At 51.8% G+C, this 22,089-nt stretch overlaps 1 protein-coding gene across 1 annotated transcript in view; it reads right to left on the bottom strand.

Annotated features, from left to right (window-relative positions):
- PRDM5 (PR/SET domain 5) overlaps positions 1-14,718 on the bottom strand; it is an 81,397-nt gene extending 66,679 nt beyond the window's left edge. Inside the window, exons 1-2 of the mRNA XM_053658739.1 lie at positions 14,535-14,718; positions 2,325-2,408 (exon numbers count right to left, since the gene is read on the bottom strand). Of these exons, the coding sequence (XP_053514714.1) occupies positions 2,325-2,408; positions 14,535-14,627 (177 nt within the window). The 5' untranslated portion in view covers positions 14,628-14,718. The remainder of the gene's footprint in view (positions 1-2,324; positions 2,409-14,534) is intronic.
- Between the last annotated feature and the right edge of the window lie 7,371 nt (positions 14,719-22,089).

The following is a 22,089-nucleotide window of genomic DNA, read 5'->3' on the forward strand; positions in this document are numbered from 1 at the left end:
CGACGATGAAGTTAACTGTCTCTCATGTTCTTCATTGGCCGTTTGGGTCTCCTCTTGTGTGAAGCGCCTGTTCAAGTGTTTCGCCCATTTTTCTGTTTCGAAATCAGTGCTTGGTTCTTGAGCTATTTTGGACACAAGTCCTTCTGCAGAGAAATGCATTAGAAATATCTTCTCCCCCTGTTACCTGCTTGCTCATTCTCTTCACAGCATCTTCTGATGAACGGTTCTGCATTTTGCTGGTCTCCAGTCTATCATTTTCCCCTTCGCAGTGTTTACTAGGTAAGAAACCCCCGCCCAGCCTAACCTCATGGAGGCATTCTTCTGCATTTTCCTCTAAAGGCCACTGTTTCTAACCTGACATTTACGACGATATTAAATTGACCCTTTATATCTGACGTGAGGAAAGGGTGAGAATACCTGTTTGCCACGCGGGCAGCGTTTTTACCCGGCACTACTGTAGATGCCGCCCTCCCCCCACACTGGTAATGACACCCTCGTCAAATGGCAGCGCTGCTCGGCCACCCCGGTGCCAGCACGGCCCTGGATCAACGTTCTCTCACAACAACCCATGACAACCCACGACAGCAGGCAGTACGAGCCCTCCAGTTTCAGTCCCTCACTCAAAGCTGCCTCGGCCACTCACGGCCTCTGCATTTGCACCTGTTTTAGAACCAGAAGCAAACACCCGCCTGCTCCCTCTCCCTGTCTTGTTTCCTGCTTCGCCGCCAGGCCCAGTTTGGTTTTGGGCAGAATTCCAAACAACTGCCTCGTTTTTTGGTAAGAGAAGAGAAACCCTGAGACCCCACATCCGTGACCTCGGTCCACTTCCCGGGAGGGGGGGCAGAGTCACTGTGCCCTGGGTTCTCCCCGCCACAGCCTCTCTCCTGCCGGCTCACTGCTGAGACCCTGACCGCCCCGTGCTCTCTACCCGCCTCATCCCACCTCTCGGGCGGGCCTTCTCCACGGTCCAGGGACTGTCCCTGCTCACACCTGCTGGTGTCCTCCACGGGAGTTCAGCCCCAGGTGTCCATGCAGTTGATGGGCACATATATTCAGAAGCTCCCTTGCAGGCCCAACTCATGCCACATGTGGTACAAAGGTCAAGGTTAAGGGAGCTGCATAGCAAGTCCACACTCTGGTCTCGGATCCCACTCACAGTCCCCAGTCCAGCTTCCCTGGAGCCCTGAAGTGAGGGTTGCTGCATGCTTGTTAGAAGCAAAGAGAGAGGAGGGATGGGTTAGGGGCCACCCCAGTTTGCAGGTGAAGTGGACAGTGGGGGCTTGGGAAGGAAGTTTCCCCAAACAATCCATATCCATTGTTCTTAAAGCCCAATTATATGAGGAGTCCCCACTCACTCATATGTTACGTTTATTATGAAATAATAATTTACTATAACGATAGGAGACCAACAATTCTTATAAAAATACCTGTGACCCTTGTAACCCATATATTTTTGTAGCTATGTTTTTGAAAACATGTCATTTAGCCAGAGGCACAAAGCCTCTTTCTTCTGTTCTGCTGACAAAACCACGATGGCTGGATACTCTGCCCTTTGTGACGTGTACCATCCAGGGGTGGAGGTGGCTGCCTGCCCTGGCGACCCCAGCGGCCTCTGCTGTGAAAAATGGAGTTTTCCTCGGGCCTCACAGGGGCAGATTTAGGAAAATAAACAAGAACTACGCCGCCACGGAGTTGGGCGCAGGCAGGTCTAAAGCAGACAGCTCTCAGAGCCCCTGTGCTCCCAGCACCTCACCCACCTGTGCTCCTTCCAGGACCCTCGTGAGACCCCACCTTCTGAAGAGGGGGTGAGCGCAGCCTGTCTGAAAGGCGGAGTTTACACCCCCTCTGTTTCCCCCCCCCCCACACCCCTGTACTGAGATTGATTCGGTGTCACGTTTCGAAAGGAAGGTATGTTTCTAAGGTGGGAATTTTCATTCCAACACGGAGCTCAGCATTGATTCTGTGCGGTTACAACTACAACTGGGAAATAAAGGGAGAGTGTCATTTCATGTACAGAAATCAAATCCTACATTCAGCACAAGAATGTGCTTATTTTGAACTCCGAATACCCTGACACATGGAAAATTTCTTTTTCAGCAGTGAACTCCGTCAAGTTCCAAGTTCTGAAATTGCCCGGTAAGATATTTCAACAGTATTTTCCCCTGAATGCCAAACATCCAAGCTACTCGGGTTCCCTAAACCAGAAACCCTGCACCGCGGTACGAGTCGGCTCCGATCGATCTGTATCAGCCCACCTTGCGAACGCAAGAAGGAGCATACAGACAGACAGACTTGAACCGTCGGAAGTCCCGGCCCAGCCTCACCTCCCACATCAGCCTGTAGTCCATGTTCTCGTCCAGGTCCTCCGGCATCCGCTTCTCTCCAGCAAACGGTCCAAACTTCTCGCCCTGCACAGGGGGGGGATTACATTGAAGAAGCGTGAGCGCAACACTCAAAATACTAAAATAAACTATCGCTTCTCTTCTGGAAAAAATTTTCCTGCTAAGTCTTCGTGCTCCGTGATTGAGACACATTTAAAATATTAACCAATTTATACAACACAAAACATTTACATATTTAAAATCCAACTTAATCTTGTTTTTAGCCCAAGATCCTGACTCTAAAGCACAGGAGTCGAGATCAAAGGGTTAAACTGCGGAACCTTCGAATCCCGACCAGGCCCGGCAGGGCTGCCTCGGGCACTCGGCCCTCGGAGGACAGGCCCTGGGTTTTGCCTGACTTGAGAGACAAGCCCACCAGGCTGAAAATCGCCTGGTTTGCATCAAAATCATAAATTCATCCCAATTATGACAAAGAAAGAAGTAGGCTTGCCATTCTCAGAGGAAGACTCCGTAAATAAAGTTTAAATTCTCCTGCCAGTCTCTCAAACAGCCAGGGGCACACGGGAAACCAGAGCTGCCCCAGCACCCGCCTGCAGCCCGCCTGCGTGAGAGAGAGCCTCGACTTCGGGGTCCCGGGAGGGGGGCTGGGAGCTGCGTCCGGACCAGCTCCCGGGTCAGAGGCCCCCCGTGCACCAGGAGTGGCTGCAGTGGGACCCGGGAGGTGGGTCAACAGCTCAGGGGCACTCTTCTCACTAAGGGAAAGGAGGCCCGGACTGGAGAGACCCAGGGAGCAGGCTCGGGGTGGCGGCCAGGTGTTCGGTGATCCGTGTTCAGGGACCCTGCCTGTGCCCCAGAAGAAGCGGCCCTTCCTTTCTAAGGAGGCGGGGGACTTGGGATGACCACAGCTGGGGGGAGAATCACCACCAAACAGCATCTGAAGGAAAACAATGGCTTAATGAGCAACAGAAAACCCAGCCGCCGGGGACGGTGCAAGGTTAAAGCACAAAGGGGTTGCTACCCGCTAACCAGCCCCTCATTTCCCCGATGAGGAAAGGGGCCCGAGAGGCTGTGGGCAGTGGTGGAGCTGGAGGGCCCCGTCCTTGGGGTTAACTCGGGGGCAGGAAATGCTACAGAGACCCTTCCAGTCAAGACCCTGACCCTAATGGCCCAGCACAGGGACACTGCTATTTATAGCAGCATACAGGTGCTGGCACAGAGTTCAGGGCACAGGTTTCAGAGCCACACGTCCCGGCCACTCCACGCTGACAGCGGACACTCAGCATCACTCCTTAGTGGACACAACAGCCCAAATAGGCTCCTGTAAAGGGGATTTGTCCTCCCCATAACAGGGGACCTTCCCAGAATTGACTGGCTGTGCTGGATGGCAAGGAGGAAGGGAAATTGACCCTTCCCAACCTGCAATGCGTCACATGACAGATGACACCATGTGAGGATGTCCCCGTCCAACAGGGAGGAAAACTGGGACTCCGAGAGCTGCTATCACTTGAGGGAGGACAGAAAAAGGACTGGGAACCTATGGTATCTTCTCAGCCGAGGGCCCAGGCACTGTCCCGGGGCCACCACTCAAAACACTGGCAGATGACCATGCCGGCCAGGGGCCTGTCCGCAGCAGGCAAATTGAGTGGAGAAACCAAGGACAGAGCCAGTCTCAAAGACAGACCAAAAGCTAGGTGTGTTTTGGTGACAAATGTGAGGGTGTCGTGGTAACACATGTAGTTCAACCATTTGCCCCACTTGGTCACATGTTCGGCCTTGACCAACCACGGCGGACGGTGGTCATCAGTGCACACACTTCCCGATACAACTGGTCTACCCAAGACCGTCAGCATGAATCTGGAGGGAAAACAATGAACCGGCCAGGCCCGCAAAAGTCTGAAAAGGAAGGAAACCCAAATAAACGCAGGAAGGACGTAGAGCTTTGACTTTTCAGAATGAGACTGGAAACCAACATGGGGACTCGCTGTCCAGTCACTCCATCATAAACCCAAACCCTGACGAATACGGCTCTCAGTGCTTCTCCCCGACCCACCGCCAGAAACATGCTGTGCCTCTCAGCGGAGCACAGTCACGCAGACACGCAGAAACACATGCATGTGAAATCTCAGCGGAGCACAGTCATGTAGACACGCAGAAACACACGCGTGTGAAACTGAAACAGAAATTTCGTGAAACGACACTACCCTTACTCTGCACAACGCACAATATTGTCAACTTGATTCTAATCACTTGGGTCAAATATACAAGTTTTGGCCAAATAACCTAATGTCACAACTCCCCAACGGGCCGCCATCACGGTTTGAAAGGCACTGACACACAGGCGTGCACAGAGGAGGGAATGTGTGAGGCCATTTAGCTCCCTGGCCTCCGTGAGACGACCTTGGCACTCTTGTGGCTGTGTCAGAACAACTTGTCAAGTGCACACGAGTTTCTGTGGCTGGGAGATGACAAAAATGTGAGCAGCCAGCTCGCGGTCACCCAGAGCGCTGGCGGCGAGGGACACTGCGGATCACTAGGGTGTGTTGTGTGCGTGGGACTTCAAACGGGGCTTTCAGACTCAGCAGACCCACCCTCCCTCTGAAGCTTCCCCTGAGGACCCCGGCACCTGCACCGCCCCCTCTCTAATGCTTTGTTCACTGTGGTTTCCACTGTGCAAGCGGTACCTTTTTTTTTAACTAATTTTTAAAGAGAAAGGAAGGGAGAGAGAGAGAGAAACGTCAATGTGAGACAGAAACATCAATCGGTTGCCTTCTGTAAGTGCCCCAGCTGGAGATCGAACCCACAGTCCTTTGGTGCACAGGACAATGCTCTGACCCACTGAGCCACCCTGCCGGGGACAGCACTTTCTTATCGTTGTAAGTTCATTGTATACACTGCTTTATTCACTAACCTCTCCCTGTGGAAACTCTAGCCTCGGGGTGAGCTTCTTCTGTCTAGTGGGCCTCACACCAGCCTGGGTAACACAGGCATGTTATAATACAAGGTCGGTCTAGGGAAAAAACCAGCCATTGTTAAAATAACAAGAACAGTTTGCATGACATCAATGTGACCTGGCAGCCAAGGAGAGTGGACTGGCGTGCACATGCGTGAACAATGACTTCACTGCCCTAGTCAGTGGGGGCGGTAGATGCCGTTGAGTGAGCATGTGTACTGTGTGGCCATTGCATTCAAAATGACTGAGTGAGTAGGGAAACAAATCTGCATCAGATTTTGTGTTAAGCTGAAACATTCCTCTGTGGAAACTATTCGGATAATTCAGAAGGCCACAGCTATGGACAACTGGTGATTGGCAGCTTCAGCACAACATTCCCGCTCATACATCACGTTTCGTGTAGTTTTTCAGGGAAACATCAAATCACCCAGGTGACTCAGCCCCCCTACAGCCCAGATTTGGCACCTGTGGCTTCCGGCTTTTCCCAAAATTAAAACCACCTTTGAAAGAAAAGAAATTTTGGAACTTCAATGAGATTCAGGAAAATAGCACCATACAAAGGGGCAGCTGATGGCGATTGAGAGAGCTGTGTGAGGTCCCCGAGGTGCCTCCTCTGAAGGGGACTGAGACATCCTTGTCCTACCTACAGTGTTTCTTGTATCTTCTTCGATAAATGTCTCTATTTTTCATATTACATGGCTGGATGCATTCTGGACAGACCTCAAATAATATATAAAATATATATCATATGTAATTACATAAGAAATATATATAATTATTTTTCTTTTAGTTGGACCATATGAAATTGTCAATATTTGACCATTTTCAACCTACAAAAATGAAACTTTTTACAATTCATTACAATATAAATGATCTACATGCACCTGAGCATATTAAACCCCTCAGGTGGGGTTCGTAAGTAATGCTAATAACAGGAAGAAAACCAACATCTCAAACGAGCTTCTCGAAAACGGCAAGATTTCCCAGCCGCCCTCCTGCCATGGCCAATTTCCCCTTCTGCGACCAAGTGGCTGAAGACCCCGCACCAGCCGCAGAACTCAGCGGACAGTCACATCTCCCCTCTGTCCCCACATGCCTGCACTACCAGCATGGCCTTTGGTCTGTGACTTCACCCAAGAGCACTCTTAAAGCTCTTTGCTTCTAACTATCTCAAGGGCCACCATCTCCGATGCTTCCAAGCTGGGCAGGAAGCAACATCGGACCCCGAGAACAAACGTGCCCAGGGCGGGGCGGGGAGAGGCCAGGAGTTGCGCTGGGAGGGCACGCCCACTCCCGCAGTTTTCCACGGTCGAACGTTGCCAGATAGCTGCAAATATTTCAGACATGCTGATGACTGAGTGTGTAGGTGAAATCCCTGCCCTTCCATGTTGGAATGGAATTCCAACATTTCAGAACTGTGCAGGTACAACAAAATGCCACCGCAGGACAGAATCAGCCTGCAGACACCACACCGTCCCAGCCCGACTCGCCGCCCAGACCCAGCCAAGCCCGGCCGATGGGGGTGCTCTTCTGCTGTTTCTGAACAGAGCAGATAATTATCCATTCAATTTGCCACCCACGGGGCTAGACAATAACTTTTATAAAATATATGATTGCAAACATGTGGGCTGTTTTCTGTTGTTTTGCTTAATATAATTGGTAAGAAGTTGAAAGCAAGACTTACTGCAGATGTACCCCTTAGGAGAGCAGGGACCGCACAAGGGAGGCTTCCCAAGGTCTGAACCCTAGTCCTCGCTGCCACTAATTAGCTGTGACCTGGGACACCAGATAGCTGAGCCTCAGTCTCCTCACTTCTAAAACTTAGAGGTCTGGGTTGAAAGAGAAGGAGGGAGGGAGGAGGAAGGGGAGAGAGAGAGAGAAAAAAAAAAGGAATGGAAACCAGGAGGCTGTTAAGAGAGATTTAATAGACATAACCAAATGTAATATGTGGACCTTGATTGGATCCTGGTTCAAAAACAAACTGCTATAAAAACATTTTGGAGGTAATTGGAGTAATCTGAATATGGGCTGGAATTAGGCAACATTAGGAAATTGCTGTTATTTTTGTTGGATGTGAAAATGATATTATGGCTATTTAGGAGAATGCCCTCATGCTGAACTATTGAGAAGTAAATTGTCATAAAGTCTGTAATTTACCTTGAAATGGTTCAGCAAATAAAAAATGTATATACACATAGCTGAAACACATTAAAGTGAATTCAATCTGCAGCTGAATCATTTATGTGTGAGATGATGATTTTTCACAGAAGGGGCCTAGAGCTCCCACTTGGAACATAATTGTATTTCAATGTTAAACTACTGTGCACACATGCACTCTTGCAATGCAATTAAGCCTTCAACAAAGTGCAATTCTGAAAAATATCCAGTCTTCTTTCCCTACTGTGACTGCCCAGCAGGGACAAGTTGCCTCCATATACCCATCCTTCTGCATTCTCCTTAGTACCGGAAAGCCAACCTTGTTGAGGGGACTGGTGTAACCAGGTAGAAAAATTACATTTACTACCTCCCCATTTAGACGGGAAGGAGAGCTAATAAGCAGAAACCACAAAAGCTCTTCTATGAGAGCTGGGTCAACTGGTGAGTCTTGGTTACTTCTTCTTTCTTCCCACCTGGAATAAGAGCATGAGAGCTGGAGCTACAGCAGCCATTCTGAGGCCAGGAGAATTGCAGAGTCTTCCACCCTGACATTTTGCGTCACTGAACTGATAGCCAAGCCCACCTGCCAACTTCTTGTCATGGGGAGAAGGAAATTCCCCGGGTTTAGGTTACCACAGTTGTCTCTGTTACTCTCAGCTGCTATGGGAGAAGCCAGGGAAAAGAAGTCCAGGTGCCCAGGTACCCAAATTACTCTTGAAGAGATGCATCACAGACAGAATACATAGGAAATGGGATGTGCAGGAGAGTTGTGAGGAAGGAGATTCTGGGCACCTGGTGACCTTCCTGTTGCACTGTTTCCCTGAACTACTTGCTTCTCACAAGTAAAACCACTGCTCCTCTCATGCATGGGTAACGGGGTGCAGGTGAGGCCCCAGGTTCCGGCCCGGAACTGGCGTGGGGCTTTCTCTCCAGGGGCGGAGGAACGAACTGGACAATCCAGCCCTGCCCATGTCTTGAGCTAAAATCCTCAGAATGTTCCCGATCCTTCCCTGTCCTTCACCCACATCTCGGCAGCACATTCTGTCACCGTTGTCTACCCGCACTGCCACCATCCTGGTCCAAGCTGCCACCATCTCTCACGTGGATGACCGCGGGAGAACCCTGACAAGCGTGCCAGGTCATACACGCGCCCTGGGCCCACCCGTCCACAACAGCCAGCGAGGGCTCAGTAAACTGAAGCTGGAACGACCCCTCTGCCCCGAGGCCTGTGTGAGTGACTCCCCTTCACCCCACGGAAAGCCAAAGTCTTCACAGGGACCCGAAGGGCCTTAGAGATGGGGCTGCTCCGCTTCTGCCCTTCCCGTCACCCATTCTCTGGCCTCCTCCAGGACTCGGCCCCCCCGGCTCCGCCCATTCTGGCCTCACTGGCCTCTTGTCTGGACACAACAGGCAAACTCCCACCAGGGAGCCCCTGCTCTAGCAGCTACCTAGAACGCTCTCCCCTAGAAATACGCCCAACTTCTTCTCCCTCCGCCACTCTGCAGGTCACTGCCCAGGTCTCTGGCTGAGCCCCCTGCGCACTGGAGCACCCCGCATGCGCACCCACACTCTGCACCAGGTCCGCTGGCCCGGCTCCATGTTTTCCTTCCTCCATGGCACTGCTCACATCTCTCCACGCAGCACGGAACTCAGCCACGCAGTCCCTGTCGGCTTCCGTCTGCCCTTGCCAGGACACAGGCTCACAGAACCAGAGCTGGTATTCGGTTCGCTAGCGTCCTCCAAACGGCCAGGGCAGATCTGGGTGACGAAGATGCATCAAATAATTGTGCAAAACGAGACCCAAGTCAATGAAATGATGGCACCGCCCACAGCACAGAAACATGTTCGCTCATTAAAAATAACATATTCAAGTGACAAAGACCACTTGCAGGGATTTCCACAAGACACTCGTGCATGAGAAATGCCAGATGATGAAGTGAGTGGATTCTTGTTTCACTTTTGTAAACTAATGTTTTAAAAGCATTTGAGTGAGTGTGGCACCTTCTTAACGGTATAGAGAAAAGTCTTAGGAGGCATTTTCTTCAGTGAAAAGGGTCTGTGGGGTGATCTCAGTTCCAGTCCCGACGACCTCCCTCCACATCAGCCCCCCACCTGTAAAACACGGACAGCCACCCCTCCCCCACAGGCCTGCGTAGGACTTAAATTCAAACCGTGTGACACAGCCAGTGACTGTCATCCTGTCACTCACCCCGTGTCCCTAGCAGCCAGCCCAGTGCCGAACAAGACTGTGGCTCCACAAATATTTGCTCAAAGAATTAACTGTAGCTGCTATTATCACAAATAAACAAACTAGGAAGTTTCAAAGGAAACTTTAGTTTAAGTGGATTGGTTGTACAGTTTTTTGTTGTTTTTTAAATCTGTAATAACCCCCGACGTGCAAAGCTGGATGGAGCCGCCACCTTGGGGCCCAGAAGGAGACAGGCCCCCGTGGCAGGCTTGGCCGGTGACTTTCCAGACTAGTTATCATCGGCCACCGGGAAACGCAAGCAAACACCCACGGGCGGAAGTTCAGCCCCAGCACAGAGACCCCTCGTTTCTTTCCCAGAGTCACCTTCAAATCAGAGCTGACCACCAAGCGCCTCGCTCCGCAGAGCCCCGCCTTCTCGCCTGCACACACATTGACGCATCGCGCGTTACCCCCGGGATGCGTCTACTTCCTTTTCCTTTCGTGGCTCCTCTTCGCCACGTTTCTCTGACCGTGTCCACCTTGCGTCTTGTTGAGCTTACTGTGTTTTCAAAAGCTCAAATTTAAACCTTTATGTCAGGTGTCCTTCCCTGAGACTTTCCCTGACCCCACAACACGTTACATGTCATGTAACCGCAAGTCCCCTATCAAGATGTTGGCCCCGCTGGGCAGACAGGGCACGGGGACTGCGGAAGTGTGGGCGACGGTTCTCAGCCGGACTTCACAGGGCTGCTCTGGGCTCCCGCGTCTCCACCCGCAGCCTGAGGACATGCACTGGAGATCGCTCCCGAACCTCTTCAAACCATTGCTGCTGAGACCACCACCAGAACCCGTCGGAGAACGAGGCACCCATCCCACGGGGGACCTGCAGTGGGTACAGTGCACAGGGACCGGCACGTGGGGACTCACCCCGGCTGGTCATTGTGAAATGTTCCGAGTGAGCTAAGAGAGGAGGAGCTGTGCGTCGGGCAGTGGAGGGAAGGGTGACAGCCCAACAAGGCGTCCCCGACCAGACCCTGAGAACCCAGCAGCAGGTCACCTCACACGGCACTAATGAAAGGGCCTCTGCCGACGTGTCTCTGGTAGGGACCCAGGTTTCTGGCTGGGCCTGGTCTAACCACAGGGTCCTCATGGAGGAGGCAGAGGCTGGAGGCTGTGGGACCCTGAGCAGAGGACAGGAGCAGTGTCCAAGACATCGATGAGGGCCAGGGAAGGGGCAGCCTGCCACCCATTTCACATGTATATTCTCCAGAACGGCAGTGTGATACGTTTGTGTTGTGTTACGCCACTAAATGCCATGCTTTATCCTGAAAAACACGGAGGGTGTCTGGCAAGTTCAAACTAGGACCTGCGTCTGTTCCAGAGAAAGGCCGAGTGCAGTGGGAGATAGCTCCAGGGTCATGGGCAGGAGCCCCTTGCGCTGAGCAGCAGAGGTCTGGGAGGGAAAGAAGCCAGGGACGAGGGGGGCCCAGCCAGGCAGTCCCCTGAACCTAGCGTGCACCCAGCTCTGCGCTCCAGGGGCTCGGCAATGCCCTTCCCTGCCTCCAGGGGAACGAGGGGACCAGAAACCTGGGGGAGGCACCATATTGTACTTCCCGGATACTTAGTTATTTCCTTTTTTACTTTTCTTCACCCTTCCTCTGAGTCTTTAGTTCTTTTAAACAATCCATTTTACAGAAGAAAACCCAGCTCAGCTATGCTAACCATATGCAACTTAAAGGGCTTCTAAACATATCTGAAGACCAGGTAAGGTTTTAGTTCACTAGTGAAGAATGGATTGGAAAGCAGAAAAATTTTTAAAGTCAACATAGGACCATTGCAAACAAGTTGCCAAGAAGTAATAAGCAATCGAGTACGTGATCAGTAAATCGGGTTAGTAATTAGAACTTTGAAGCCCGCTGTACAATAAAAGGAGGTAACACACGCCCGGGCACAGAAAACAGAAAACGCAGACTTCGAAACACGTGACTGAGCTCGGCAGTTTCGGGTCGCCCCCAGTTCCCGGCAGTCCCACCAACACACCACGCAGCCCCGTCCACTCGCATTGGGAGCCCCAAATCCTGGCAGACTCGCTGGCCGCAGTTAGCATTTCGGGTCCACCACTCGTCCTGTGTCACCCAGGCAACACACGATGTCTCACATGGCCGCCCTCGCTGCCTCAGGTGAGCAGGGGTGTCATCTAGTGCCTACTCCGCAGTGTTAACAGAAGAGGTGAAGAAAATAATGCCTCTACTACAGTTAAAGCTCGATAATAAAGACAGTATTAATAACAACAGCGTGACCCCATGCGATTCAGCTCCTCCGTGAGGCCTCTGCAAACCCCCAGCATTTTCTGCCACCTTCTTGCAGTCTCATCTCAGCACAGCCTCACAGCCTCCTGCCGTCGTCGTGGGCATGGGCACCGTCTACATTCCCGCCCCCTGACCGGACAGAACATTACTGGGACTCTGCAGTGCCGCGGCCCCGTACGGTGCCTGGCACAACCGGCCCTTCCATCCCTGTGTGGATCTTCCCGCATTCACTTGCTCACCGCCCATCGCCCCTCGCAGGACAAGCTCCTGTGGACACAGACCTTGTCCATTTGCTCCCCTGTGCCCCCAGAGCCTGGCAAAGGGCCCGCTGCGTGTGACAAAGTCAGAGGGAAGGAAAACCAACAGCCGGCAATGAACCCAGACCCGGCAGCAAGAGCCCAGCACCTCAGGACAGGGCAGGCTGAGAGTCTCTGAGTTCGGGCATCTAAAGTGATCTCCTCGAAAAGCTGGCCAGAGAACATGAGATCTTTACATTCGGGTCCCTCACTTAACAGCTGAACTCCTCTTCCCAGAACATCGCTGGGGCAGGCCGAGGGCAGGTGACTTGGGAAACACTTAGGAATCAAGAAACCACAGGCAAACAGGTAAAAGGTGTAGGGACGCTCAACATCAGGCTTCCGTTCACCCGAAGTCTGAATCCAGCTGCAGCCCCCGCCTCAGCCTGCGGACCGTAGGGGAGCCGAGGCCTGTCCGAGATCACATCTGGCCTCAGGGAGCCCGTCTGTGACCCATGGCTTCAGGATGCCGCAGCTCGTGATCAAAATAGGCCTGTGTCACTCGCAGGCTGTCATTGGACTTTCCGCACACACCTGCAGCAGATTCACCCGAAGGACAGGTCAGCACTGCGGATGTGTGTGGGTGGGAATCTCGGTGTTTTACACATGGAAGTCCCAGGAGCCAGGAAAAACAGACGTGTGCGTTCGGTGCCAAGAGAGCAAAGTGGAGTCACGTGACGACGTGGGGAGCTGTTCATGTGATGCCCCCAAATACTGGAAACGTCCATGTGATCGTTGACATGGACAAACAAGTTGGAATCAATGAATACATCGAAAGAAAGCACATTGGCCGGCTATTTCTAAAAAAAAACTACATAATAATATAAGGCAAGAAATAGGCATTTTGTGATAATTCTCTAATATTTACACAACTTTTTAGCATATTTTTTGTAATAACATTAAACAAAATCTTGTTTAAGGACTGTATTTAACTTTTAAGTATTTACATTTAGGCTGAGATCTTCGAGAAAAATCCACGTGGGAATTTTCCTACCTGGTGAAAAAGAACTAAAAGCAGATTTTCAGCGCCTGCTTTCAAAGAGTGGCGATGTTAACGCCCATCCACCCATGGCAATAGCGTCTCCTCAGTGCGCCTCTAACTCACGGAGGCTGCCTGCTCCGGGGGCGCCCCTCCAGCGTTCTTCCAAACCCCCGTTTGAGAAAGTTGTTCCCAGTCCGCCCTGGAGGCTGCAGCCAGGGAAAGGCTGGCCTCGACCACCCTCTTCCCCTGCTCTGAGGTGAGGGGTGGGGGAGACCCACGCTCAGAGAATGCATCCCGGCGTCTCTGGTGCACCGAGGCCCTCCTGACAGCATGCCTTACGCACAAGCCTGCTCTTGCCCAAACTGCCATTTGTGAAAATATCCGGTACGCGGGTGGGGTGGGGGTGCTGGGAAGCTGACAGGGAACCATCTGGAAAGAACGTGAGCTCCGGACTCAGAAGCCGCGGATTCGAGGCCTAACTCACTAGCCGGGCAGGAAATCGGACCCTGCAGTACTTCTGCTGCCGCAGCTTCACTCGAGGACTGTTCCCCGGGATCCGTGGGCTGGTGGCGTCTCTCGCGCCGGCGGAGCACCTGGTGCGCCAGGGCACTAAGCGTCTGCTCCGGAAACGCTGCCCTCCGGACCCGCACCCCTGCCGGAGACAGGGCTGCAGCCCAGGACTGCGAACCCGAAGGTTTGGGAGTTTCCAGTCCTCTCTCTTCCTAGGCCTTTGCTTTCAAGAGTCAGAGTTCCCAGGCCACCCGCGTGCACAGTGCCATGTGCTCGCCCGGCTCCACTGCCTCTAAGTTTCTGGGAGGAGAGACCTCGTCAGAGAAGAAAGACCGTGCAGTTGCAGCTCCCAGAATCCGCGGGAGGGAAAGCACCCCTGGTGTCCGAGCGAGACTCAGGCCGGTGCGGGCCGCGCGTGGGTGTCCCAAAGGAGGCGAGGAAGGAGGGGGGTGCGCGTGCGCCCTGGGACCCCCGCCCCACGGACGAAGAAGCCCTCGCGGAGCCGCGGTCGCGCGGGTGCCGGGCAGGGAAGGCTGCGCGGGGACACTTCCTGCCGGGGGAGGACAGACATCCTGCCGCAGGGCCGCGGGCAGTGCCGCCCCCCGACCCGGCAGCCGGGCGAGGCCGGCACTGACGTGGCGCTGCCGCCCGGACGCTGGCGGGCAAGGCCGCCCTGCGGGGACCCCGGCCCCCGGCCTCCGGGACCCCGCGGCTCGGCGACACCACGGGCGAGCAGCCGGCGGCCCGGCCCGCGGAGGGCGCGCGGGGCGGGCGGGGCGCGCGGGCCGCCGGTCACCCACCTTTGCGACCCTGCGGGCCGTGTAGAGCCCCATCCCGTCCTGCACGCGGGACGACTTCAGAGAGAACCTGTCGGGCACGTACATGCCCAGCATCCTCCCGCCGCGGGAGGCGGCGCGTCGAAATTTGGGGTGCCGGCGGAGGGGCGCGGCGGCGGGAAGGAGGAAATGGAGCTTCCCTCCCAGAATCCCCACCTCCCCGCCGATTCCAGGATCCCCCGCGGCTCGGCCCCTCCTCGCCCCGGCCCTGGCTCGGCCCCAGCCGCGGCTGCCGGCGTTGCCCCGGCGGGGGCGCGGGCCGGCCGGGCAGGGGCGCCGGGCGCCGCGCGCTGATTGGCCCCGAGGCGGTGGCTCGGACCCGCGCCCGGGAGCGCTGCCCGCAACGGGGCTGACCCGGGGCCTCCACCGGCGCCGGCCGCCGCGCGCCCCGCCCAGCGCTGGGTCTGCCCCTCGGAAAACAGGGCGAGTGCCAGCCGGGGATTTTACTCCTGGGTTGTGGGCCTCACCGCGCTCCGGACCCCTGGGAACAGCCCTGGGCGCCAGGAAGTGGGGGTCCCTCCCACGTCTGACTGCTGCTACTTAGTTTTTTCCGGTTTGAGAGGTCTGAAGTCGTAGGGAACCCCTAAGAATGTTGTTGAACGTTCAGAGAGAGGGAGTGTACACCGTCCCCCAATCCATTTCCAAATTTAATTCAAAATTTGTCGCGAACTCTCTAATATTTAAATGGAGTAGGAACTAGATTTTGGGTTTTTTTTTTTTTTTATGGTGCCAACTCCTGGTTAGACATTTCCCGAAACAACACTATTCCTGAGCCCACTCTTGCTTGAAAATCACCTGACCTCGCGCATTTCCAAACACACCTGGGCGGAGGAGGGGGTGGCGCGAGGGGACATTCAAACGGTGGAACCCACGATGGCAGCAATAAAATAACGCCGCAATCTCGTTCTAGTGTGTTTGATCAAGTCAGTGCAGGGCGCTTCTAGGCTTACAAAGCTGATCGGTTCGTCCCAAAGGTGAGCCAGGGGCTCTTTCGGTCCTGATCATTTTCTACCCGGGTTCTTCTCTCGGAAACCACTGATGCTCCCATAAGCATTTGCTGCTCCTTATAAACCAATAAAATAATAACTTTGGAGAAATTAAAAACCACTCTCTTAAAAAATGAAATCCAACTGAATGCATTTGAAAGATCTCACTGGCTTTATTTAACGACCCCATGGATCAGGCAGCACCCAATCCAGCAGCCGGGACCTCAGAGGAACTGTGCAGAAGGGAAGACTTTTTCACTGGGAGCAGAGAGCAAGAGAAGGAAGTTTCCCCACCGCAGCCGGTTGTGGCAAAGCCACTGTCCTGAGGCCTGTCTGCATCAGGCAGACGACCTCACCAGCACCAATCAGACAACTCGTGATTGACAGGCGTAAGATCCATTTCCGAAGAGCTGAAACTCTCAAGTTGAGTCTCAGCTGGGTTGCAGCCCTTAGCCTAAGTGACTCCATTTTGAGCCTGTCCTCATGTTTTCCACAACAAACACCATAGAAACGGTTTCTGTGTCCACAGGACTAAGGAAAGCCTTGGAACACAAACAGTTCCTAATTTCCCAAGTAGAATTTATAAACGTTTAGGAAAAGTGTTTTTTTTTTTCCTTAAAGCATTATGAAGAAAATCAATAATAGCAACGTTCCGAGATTTTAAAGAATGGAACAAATGCTTCTAACAATGATTTTCAGGGAGGCTTTACCAGGGGTCGGAGAAACGACACCTTAAGTGTTCTCTGAGTTTGGGCCCTTTTGACCCCCTGTTGAAGATAACACCTAACTTTCTGTCTGGGGAAATGAATCAATACATAAACACAAAGTTTGTTTGGGGGAAGTTAGACAGCCTTGAAACACAGAATAGGTGTTCAACAAATATTTATTAGTTACAAGTGAAAACGATTCTACGTGGGGATTTCCAGGCTAGTCGATGGTGAGCCCAGAGGTCATGGTTGGGCCTCAAAGAATCCGGACCGAGTAGCTTTCCCGGGGCCTCTTAACCCCTTGCTAAGGCCAGGCCAGGCCAGGCCAGCTCCACCGGGCCCAGCTGCAACCAAAGCAGAGGGTGGCCCATGGCCTTTCCCCAGGAAATGGCCCTTTATCAGAGGACTGTCTTTTTGCTCTGGCCCTGAAGCCACACTGATCACCCAGGCAAATGCTCTGCAAGGGTCTCTGTGGGCACAAGAGTCCCCCCACGTTCGATCACCGAGAGAGAAAGCTCTGTGACGCAGAGGGAAAGGTCCTCCATCACAGATGCCCCGGCTTTGGCCTGTCTCCCACTGGCTGCCGCTGCGTTTCTGGGGAACAAAGTGAGCCCCAGAGAATGCTCACCTTTCTCAATGTACCGTAGTCATCCGTACCAGTAAGGAAACGGTAACATAAATAAATTAATTGATCAATGCGTTCACCAAGATAAAGCTGAAAGTAATAAGCTGAGAAACTTCCCAGATCTCTTATAATCTCCACCAGGAATTTTGTTATGGGGCAAACAGCACATTTCATCAAAGTATGCCATGCTCTTTTTATCTATTTGATGGAGTGTTCTGAAGATCCACTACCAGCAACATGGGAACCAGCAATAAAAATAATCTCTATTACAGCACATGAAAACAGATACATGTTTGCCAAACTAAAATGCACCACAGTGACCGGAAATTGGATTTCAAAGCCAGTGAGACGGCGGCGGTGCGATGAGTCATCTCCCAAAACCCTAAAACCCAGAAAGTGACCTTTCAATATTATCTCTGAAAAAGGGAAATTAAAAGTCTGCTTTATATCAAACGTTTAAATCCAGTCTTAAAAGAAAACAAAGAAAATCAAAACATTGACAGTAAAGTACTACCATGCTCCTGATTTACTTACTCCAGAAACTATTTCACTACACTGACACAAGAGAAATGACTCCCAGCACATTTCTTGGTACTTTTATATTGTCTTTTGGCAGAAATTTCTTTTATTGATATGCCTAAAGCGACTCTAGTTATTGAACTCAAACTGATGCAGAGCCTGTTGGTGCATTCCAGGAAAGACCTGAATTCTAATTCTGTATTAATTAATGACTTTGCCGCACACACTGTCAAATTCCTTTGACGGTGTCTTGGTCGTTAATGACTGTCGTTAATGACTGCAATGGGAGAATGAAAGCCTGGCAGGAGGGAACACTGAGCTTTATTTGTCTTCAGTTTCCTGAGAGTCAGAAGGATTTTGGAGTGAATGAATATAGAACCAACTTTCCTGAGCAGAAAAGAATGAAGACTGATTTGGTGTGACTTGCAAAAAGAAAAAAAAAAACTCCTTGAAAATAAGGTTCCGAGTTGGGCACGGGCTCTGAAACCACCTCCCCTTGGCAGGGATTCCGCAGTAGCCCCGGGGCCTGGACACACGCCCCTGAAAGCTGGAGACGCCTGTGCATCCCCACTTCGTCATCTCCTGTTCGCAGTGACGACACCAACGACTGACTGGTAGGCTGAACCAGAGAAGAGAAGCACAGCACCTTTTCATCGGACGCAGCCTAGACACTGTCAGAACAAGAGAGAGTCGTGTTATAAAAGGAAACCAGAGCATACGTCAGTGGTCCGGGCACCCCCAAGTCAGCAACAACCCTGGAGCAAGGTGTGCAGGGGCGGCAGGAAGCTGGGGGAGGGCGAAGGCAGAGACCAAGAGGATGAGAGTCTCTGTGTATTGAGCCTCATACTCCAGAGACTGCACAGGGTTCATTGGATCCATCACCGCAAAGCCCGAAAGGTCCTACCAGAACAGCCCCACCGAGTACTCATCCTCAGCCCCAGATTCACACCGGGAAACAACCTCTGGGAGGTGACCATCTCACACACTTTCATACGTCCACAACGTGGTGGAGGTGACGCAACCTGAGGACAGGCCGACGGCGATGTCCTTAATTCTGGACCCAGCCCAGTCGGACTGCCTCTCTCTCCAGGTTCACTTCCCTCGAGGCTGAGCAGGGGCTCCGGCTGAACTCTCCAGTTCTCTCTCCCTGTCCATTTCTTTTATCTCCCTACCCAACTCCCCTCCCACTCCTCCTCTAAAACCAGGAAGGCAGTGTGTTTGGTCAAGGTCATGGTCAGAGGCTTTAGTCTGGCCCGATCCACTGTGTCTAAGAGAAGACCGAGCCCTGTGATGCTCCAAGGCTCTCTCCTCTGCAGAGGGTGTGAGATGGGACCATCTCACAGAAGGTTTCTCTGAAGCAGCCATTCTGTGTCTTGGTCTCCTTGTAATTACTCCCTAGCTCACCCACGAATTTTTAATCTGTAGAAATGGCATTAAAAGGAATTAGTAATGAACCAACAAAGCAACGCCAATGCTCCTACATTTGTCGAAACCTCACAATTTGTTTTACTAGTTTCCCTTCTCCTTCATTAAAGTGACATTGTGACTGAAGAGCCCAAACATATTTTTCCTTAAAAACTCACCTTCCTTTTAAAAAAAATTTTAGATACATTTTATCGATTATGACACACTCTCCCAAATGAGTAAGAAAGAATCGTAGTAAGTAGGCATTTTTATAAATTCTGAAATTATGTAGAGGATAGAAATAATGACTATTATAATAATGTCTCACTAGTTATTTAGCACAAGAGAAGAACCAGCTTTTCCATAGAAAATGTTATTTCAAATAAACACGCCACTTGAGTGCTGATGTTTCCATGACACCCTTATAAAAAGGGTCACGTACACGCTGGTGATGTAAGTCCCCGTGGAATGAGGGCCCCCCAAGGCGTCCTCTCGCAATGACCTCTTTCTTCTTACATCTGGCAGCTTGAAGTTTCACCGTCAGAAAGAGAAGCTTCTAACTCCGTCCTGCGCTGAGTGTGTGACCACAGCCAGCTAACATTGTGGGAGGGTCATTAATTTTAGAATGTTTCTATTTTCCAATTGTGAGCAAATACTATATTAACATACTTTTACATATGAATGTAGAATATTATTTTTACTTGGACTCTTAGGTGAGTTCAAGAAATTGCATTCACCAACATTGGTTTACTTTGTTTTAAAGAGTCTCTGTAATTAGGCCACAGCATAGACATGCCTCTCATTCCACACACACCAACAAAGCCTTCTATCACTGGAACAAGCCTGTAGACCTTAAGCTCTTATATCCAAACCTAACTTGTGAAGAATAGCACTTAAATCGTATATGTGAGCATAATAAGAAACAATAAATTCTTACGAAAGCTCCCAATGCCGCGTGTCCTGAAGGTAACTTAAATCCTTTGTTACAAGAAACTTGTCAACATATGGAAAACCAAATTTTCTGGCTGTGTGACAGGTGTATTCTCTGGAGAAAAGATGCCAAAAATTTTAAATAATCAAAGACGGCAAAAATAACAGATTCTCGTATACCGTTGGGTCAGATGTTTCCTCCATGAATTATATATAATCCCGCTGCCTTTGTGCCACTGCTCTCTTTGAGGAACTCAGTTATCATAAGTCTGTCTCTCTTTATTGAAGGCCACGGCGCAGCTGCGAAGAAAAAATTGGCATCACGCTGATCCCTCAAGTCATCAGTTCTGAGCATTTCTGCAAAAATATTACCATGAAGGACCTCAGACCAGAGGAAGCAAAAGGCCTTTAAAAAATCACACAGACCATGCCGCAGTCTGTGCTGAATTATACAGGCTACCCGCAGAAAGAGCTTCTGCAATCCTCTTCCTCCGGACGCGCTGCCAGCGTGGGCTCCCCCACTGTTCCCACTGTGGGAGCCCCACCCACAGAGGGCCCCCAGTCTCCGGTGGAGTGGTGAGGAGCCCTGGGGACGGTGAGGACTCCGCAATCCGGGAGAGCGTGGTATCGGAATGGCAAAGCTGAGTATTCGAGTGAGACCATAGGGAAGGCGAGCACCTCTCTGACCCCCATTTCTGTGTCTCTGCTGCAGGGATCGTAGGGGAGCCCCGCCTTTGCAGAGCCCCAAGCCCGGCACGGTTTCCAAATAAATGGAAGCTATTGTTACAACTGCCATGGCTGGGGACTGGGGTCCAAGCCATCTTCCGTGTCGCTCACCACGCCACCCGGGCCTCGCCGCAGTGACGCGGAAGGGGTCTGTTAACTTGCACCGGGACACATGGCAGCCCCCAGCCGTCCTCACAGGCCAGGAATGGCATGATCGGCGTCTGGATGAGAGCCGACTCTGAGACTGTGTGATGCTCCCGCGGAGGTGAGCGGGACCCCGACAGTTCCCAGGGAGGGCCCGCAGGACACTTTGTTCTCGGGGCCCGCAGATCGCTCACATGTCTCAGTGAAGGGGAAACCAAACCCGCCCGTTAAATGGTTTGGGCACACACAAACCGGTCAGTATGTCATCCAAGACGGCACTCGCAGTTCATTTAACAGAACTTGGCAAGAAGTTGTTCGATGTTTAATTGAAAGTATCTATTTTAAAAAATAAATCTTGCCCTGGTCCGGTGGCTGGGTTGGCTGGAGAATCATCCCATACACCAAAAGGTGGTGGGTGCGATCCCCGGTAGGGGTGCGTTCGGGAGGCCACCTGTCCGTGTTTCTCTCTCAGAGTCTTGTCTCCCTCCCTTCCTCTCTTGAACATATCCTTGGGTGAGGATTAAAAAACCTTTTAAAGTCACCCATCTTTGTCATCACATATTTCTGCAGCAAGTGTGTAGAGAACAAGGAATTACGTGCCAAGCACCAAGAATTCTCAGGGAGGCAGAGTGAGTTTGCAGGGACGGAAAGTCTCCCCGACAAGGAGCGGGTTCCCCAGCACTCTGTCCCCTGAGCGTGACCTTCACTAGGCAGAAGGGGACACAGACACAGAGCAGTCACACCACAGACGAGCACTGTGCTCTCGTGTGCCCTGTAACCGGCCTGCAGAGCACCCGGAAGGACCCACAGCCCTTCCCACGCATCGGCGGTAACCACCCAGCACTCGAGGTGCATCTGGGCAAAGTGCATTCGCGGAGACCAGACTGGGCAGCCAGGGCCCGAAGGGCGGCGGTGCAGAGCGCCTGGAGCCTGCAGATACAGAGGAGGACCCACGGGGGCTCTTCACGAACAGCTTGGGAACCCAGCACATAGGGGACACGCAGTAAATCAGACACACGGCTGATTATAAGTTGGTGTGAGGAATAAACTGAAGATTTTCTCATTGAGAGGATGAGCACCATTGTCTTGAACAAATCTTTCGCCAGGTACTAAAAAAAGATTCCACCAAAATTCATTAAATGTCAACAGCAGAACCGAATGACCACTACCTGCGCTTTGCCGTCAAAAGTCTGGTGACCACAAGGGACACCTCGCAACAAGCACATCCCTTGTGGAATTCTGTCCCCCGGCACAGAATTTTGTCTGGGTACACACATACCATTACGCTAATATTTAGAAAAGATAATTAAAGTCCACACCAAAAAAAGAGAACCGTTTGAAATCTTTGCAATAGTTTTCACACAATGAGAATGGAGAGGAGAAAAATATATGAGTTAATCTTAAAACTATTTGGTTCATTTATTTTGGATTCCTGGGTCCCCTATTTCACACACATGAGCCTCTGTTTTCCTTCCCTC

The sequence above is a fragment of the Artibeus jamaicensis genome, unplaced genomic scaffold, assembly GCF_021234435.1.
Source record: "Artibeus jamaicensis isolate MK-2021 breed Jamaican fruit bat unplaced genomic scaffold, CSHL_Jam_final scaffold_537, whole genome shotgun sequence".
In the NCBI taxonomy this organism is placed as follows: Eukaryota; Metazoa; Chordata; class Mammalia; order Chiroptera; family Phyllostomidae; genus Artibeus; species Artibeus jamaicensis.